At 53.9% G+C, this 5,187-nt stretch overlaps 1 protein-coding gene across 1 annotated transcript; it reads left to right on the forward strand.

Annotated features, from left to right (window-relative positions):
* The first annotated feature begins 923 nt into the window (after nucleotides 1–923).
* LOC148699695 (uncharacterized) lies at nucleotides 924–2,790 on the forward strand. The gene is made up of 2 exons (XM_089927906.1): nucleotides 924–1,189; nucleotides 2,109–2,790. The coding sequence occupies exons 1-2, from the start codon at nucleotides 924–926 to the stop codon at nucleotides 2,788–2,790; spliced, it is 948 nt and encodes a 315-aa protein (XP_089784032.1).
* Nucleotides 2,791–5,187: the final 2,397 nt, after the last annotated feature.

Genomic DNA, 5,187 nt, shown 5'->3' on the forward strand with positions numbered 1-5,187 from the left:
GCAAAAAGGAGAGTCCCTCAAAGACTAAATCGACCGTTTCACCACCGCAACCTGGGAGGTCCGTGAGCTCGATCAGTCGATCGCCATGTCTGCGCTGAAGATAGAAGCTCGGTCCTACAGGTTCCTCTTCTCCATCGAGAAGAATTTTTCCGCCGACTTCACCGAGATGCTGGCCCGAGCTCAAAAATATGCAAAGGCCGAAGAGGTCATCGCCTCCAGGCGGGGCGCGGCCGAGCAGGCCTTAAAAGGGTAGAAAAGGCGCCGCGAGGAGCGCGGCCACCCGAGAAGTCGGTCCCCCCATCGAGAGAAAAATCTACCTCGTTTGAGGAGTCCACCTCGATAGCGGGCGCAGCTTCGACCGAGATCCCCTCCTTGGCTATGAATCCTCTCAGAAAGGTACGAGAACTACACTCCTCTCAATGCACCCCGGGCAGAGATCCTCATGGAAATAGAAGGCTGAGACTATTTCCAACCTCCACCTCCGATGTGGGAGTCAGAAACTCGGCGGCACTCCAGGAAGTATTGCCGCTTCCACCGAGACCACGACCACGATACAAAAGAATGCTTCCGACTCCGAGACGAGATCGAGGCACTCATTCATCGTGGGATGTTCAACCGATTCGTGCAGAACCGGCGTGATGAAAGGAGGCCGGCAGAGAATGCTATGCCGCCCAAAGATCAAAATGACAACAGGCCCATACTATGGCCATACTAACCGACCAGCCTATAAAGTAAGTCCTGCAACAGTCGGATCGTGCGGGGAGAATCGCAAAGTGGGCGGTCGAGCTTGGAAAATTCGACCTCGAGTACCGTCCGAGGCCGGCAGTCAAAGCCCAAGTACTCGCTGACTTTGTAGTAGAGTGCACCTTACCGGACGACCCCGAGCCCGAGCTCACACCAAGAGAGGAGACCCCGAGGCAACCATGGGTTCTACATGTGGATGGCTCTTCGACCTCGGGGGTAGCGATGCAGGCCTCATCCTCACCGGCCTGGATGGAGTGGTCGCAGAGCAAGCCCTACGCTTCGAGTTTTCCATCTCGAACAATGAAGCAGAGTACGAGGTGCTTGTCGCCGGGCTGAGGTTGGCGAAGGAGCTTAAGGTCGAGAGCCTAAAAGTCTTCAGTGACTCCCAACTAGTTGTAAGCCAGATCTTAGGAGACTTCGAAGCGAGGGAGCCGTCGATGCAAAAGTACCTTCAAAAGGTGCGAGATATCACCTCCACACTAAACTCCTTTAACATCCAGAACATTCCTAGAGCGAAGAACGCGAGGGCGTTATTGCTGATATGATAAGAAAAACCTAATTCCTATATTTTGATTTGATGTCGATTCATCCACACTTCCATTCCTTGTAGAGGAAAGCTAACTGCTTGCTGGCTAGGAGCTGTATGAGCGGTAACGTCCACGTACGGCTCCGTGAGAAGGTGGACGGGACCAACTATCAAAACTGGCATCCTTCTGCATGAGCAAGCTTCCGAAGACCACAACGCTCGAGTATCTCCAAGCACCCAGCACCAAGGAGCCCAAACCAGTTCTCTGCGTCGAAACCGAATCAAGCTGGATAGACGCGTTCGTCAGCTACCTGCAGAGCGAAATCCTCCTCGACAATGAGCTCGAAGCCTTTTGGATCAAGCATCAGGGCTTCCCGATATCTCTTGTACGAAGACAAGCTCTACCGCCGGTCCTTCACCTCTCCCCTCCTCAGATGCCTCCGTCCCTTAGAGGCGGATTATGCCAGGCGAGAAGTCCATGAAGGGATCTGCTGGAACCACCTATGAGGTCGGGCCCTGGTCCACAAGATTTTATGCCAAGGATATTATTGGCCCACACTTCAAAAAGACGCTATGGATTTCGTCCAAAGGTGCGATCGATGTCAGCGAAACGCCAACATTCAGCGCACCCTTCAGTCCCACTGACCTCGATCAGCGCCCCCTAGCCGTTTGCCCAATGGGGGATCGACATCTTGGGTCCATTTTTTCAGGCCACGGCACAGAAAAAGTTCCTCATTATCTCCATCGACTAATTCACCAAGTGGGTTGAAGCCAAACTGGTGGCATAAATCTCCAAAACAAAAATGCAAGATTTCGTCTGAAAATCAATAATCTGTAGGTTTGGGCTCCCCCTTGTCCTCATATCTGACAACGGCCGCCAGTTCGATAATGCCCGCTTCAGAAAGTTCTGCTCCGAGCTCGGCATCGACCATCGTTTTACCTCAGTCGTCCATCTGCAGACGAACAAAGAAACTGAGGTGACAAATCGCACCATTCTTCAGGAACTCAAAGCCAGACTCGATCGATCCAAAGGGCAATGGGTCGAAGATCTGTACAATGTCCTCTGGGCCTACAGAACTACATCCCGAGTCCCCACTGGTGAAACCTCCTTCAACTTGGCCTACGGATCAGAGGCGGTCATCCCTTTAGAAATTGGACTCCCGTCACTAAGGGTGGAGAACTACGATGCAGCCTCCAACTCGTCCCAGTTCAGGAGTAACTTGGATCTCCTCGAAGAAACAAGGGAGGCTGCTCGAATCCGCATGGCAAGATATCAACAGCAAGCGGCGCAATACTACAATTCTAGGGTAAACGTCAAGCTCTTCAAAGTGGGAGATCTCGTCCTGAGGAAAGCCGAAGCTTCTCAACCTACCGAGCAAGAAAAACTTGCCCCGAACTGGGAAGGGCCATATCGAATTGCTCGAGTCCAGCGGCCCGGAGCATATAAGTTGGAGTTCCTTGAAGGAACTTCCATTCTCCGAAGCTGGCACTCCGAGAACCTCCGAATATATTATCAGTAAAGCCCCCCAGGGGTATCCAGTGTTTAAGGACACAACCAATAAAGCATCTCTCAAGGTTTTCTCTTGATTATTCAGCATTTTTTGTAATGATCTACTTGTGAACTATAGGATGCCTCGACCAAGTTTAGGATGCCCCAATCAAGTTCGGGATGCTCCGCAGCGCCAGCCTCGAGCTCGTTCTCCTCAATCTCAAACCTTGCCAAATGGAGGCTCGACCAAGTTCGGATGCCTGACCAAGTTTGGATGCCTCAACCATGTTCTAGATGGCCTGCCGCAACGACCTCAAGCTCTGCCTAATGATGTCCCGACCAAGCTCTAGGGCGCCCAACCGCATCGGCCGTGAACCCAGTGTCCCTCGACCTCGGGTCCCGCCTAACAGCGCCTCGATCGAGTTCGAAGTCAAGAGACATGGAAGCTCCGATGGTCGAATGGCAGCTCAGCCTCAGCCTACACTGCCATAAAGTCCGAGCCCAAAGCTTAGCGGAATTTTTTCGGAGGCTGAGCCCAAAGACTTAGCGGAATTTTTCCGAAAGCTAAGCCCAGAGATATAGTGAAATTCACCAACAAGTACCAAAATCACCTGTGAAAGCGAATGATCCGCGGAGTTCAATTCAAGCGGTCAAAGATAAGAGTTCGTCGATTGCGCAAGCGAAAACGAACTCGAACACACAGTGAAATTTAAGAAAGTATGGATTTCATTGACGGGAAGCCCCAAGGTTGAGTACAAAATTTGATCTCGAGGCTGATCTGCCTGACCGTACAATGGCTACAATGGCCGACCTCATTTACAAAAAGAAAAAAAAAACTAAGTCCTAAGGCATTTCCGAAGCAGCGATAGCCTTGGCATCAACCTCGAGGTCATCCACGACAATCACATCGGAATTCTCACCAGGAGCCGCCCCGGGGTCCTCCGCTGATCTGTCTCCGCGAGCATCCACGGTGGCCTCAGTTGGGGATTCGCAAGTGGCCTCGAGAGCAGCTTCAGAAGCTTCTTCAGGAGCACCTTCGGCAGCTTCTCCAGGGGGAGCCTCCCGAGCAGTTTACTCGGCCGCCTCGGTCTCGGCCTAGACGGCCCCCCGTCCGGCCTCAGGGCTTGCGGGCGCGCTGCCGATCACACTGTCGTCCTCGGGACTTTTGGGCTCGCTCTCATCCTCGGCGACCCTCAGCGAGGCTGAATACCACTGAGGTCGAACTTGGGGCAAATCCGCTACATCTGCCTCCGAAAGTCTTCGAAGCCGCGGATGAGCCCGTCCACCGCTTCCTCCTCTATCAGCTCGCGAAACTCGTCCGACTCGCGGAAGATTTGCACCGCGTTTTGGGCTTGCTCCAATGTTCTTTTTTCTCGAGCTTCGAGTTGCTCGATTTTCAGCCGAAGGACCCCCGCCTCATACTTGTGGCCAGCGATCTCGAAGTGGGCATCAACCAGACGCGCCTCAGAGGCGTGGAGCTTCGACCTGGCCAGAGCATGCGAGGCCTTCTCTTCATCGAGGCGCTCGACCGTGGATCATAGCTCAGCCTCGGCAGCTTCCATCCTAGCAGTGGCCTCCCTCCGTGCAGCCTCGGCTTCGTCGAGCTTCCTCTCGGCATCCTCATGCCCCTTTTGGCTCCTCTGAGCCTTGTTCTGACACTCGGATGCCACGGCGACCAACATGTCGATTTTATGAAGATGCTGTAAAGAAAGAAAGTGGAGGTGAGTAGAGGTCAAGAGTTCAAAAGGATATAAAAATTAAAGCAAGAAGATAACTTACTCGGATGGCGGAGCAGTAGGTCTGATCGACAAGGCTGCCAATATCGGCAGCCTTGAACTCGGCTCGATCGGTTGGGAGCAGCGCGTAACGGACTACTTCGTGTGCGACGTTGCTATCATGGAGGGCCGAATCACCCTCGCAGACCGACTATTCCGGGCAGAAGGGCCTCCCCTCAGAGCAGCCCCCAGCTCTTGACGAGCTCGGGACGTCGGCCCTTGAAGAGCTCGGGAGGCTAGGCCTAGCCGAGCTCGAAAGAGAATGGTGAGAAGAGCACGGGATCCCGAAACCGCTGCACGGCTCAGGACCCGAGCATCGCAAACGAACGACCTAGTGGGGTCGCTGAGAGATGGGGGTCGGGCAAGCTAGGACCGCAGAATCCCTTGCGGCCCTGGAAGAGGTTGCACGCTCGGCGAGGGGAGCTTGCTTCTGGATGAACTCGGAAGTCCCAGCCTCAAGGTCCCCCGCCTCGACGGGAGCAGGAGTCGAGGTCGGCCTAACCTTCTTCCTGGGCACGGGATGAGCCCTGTCGGCCTCGGCTGCCCTCTTCTTGTACCTGGTGAGGAGGGTCGCATTGCTGGTCACCATCTCTGCAATGTCTGAAGAGGAGAAAGAGCTCAAGTGTCAGATCGGCACCAAAAAATGATGATAA

Source organism: Phoenix dactylifera, chromosome 16, assembly GCF_051530095.1.
Source record: "Phoenix dactylifera cultivar Ajwa chromosome 16, Ajwa_hap1_PhDact_Kaust_v1.1, whole genome shotgun sequence".
Taxonomy (NCBI): Eukaryota; Viridiplantae; Streptophyta; class Magnoliopsida; order Arecales; family Arecaceae; genus Phoenix; species Phoenix dactylifera.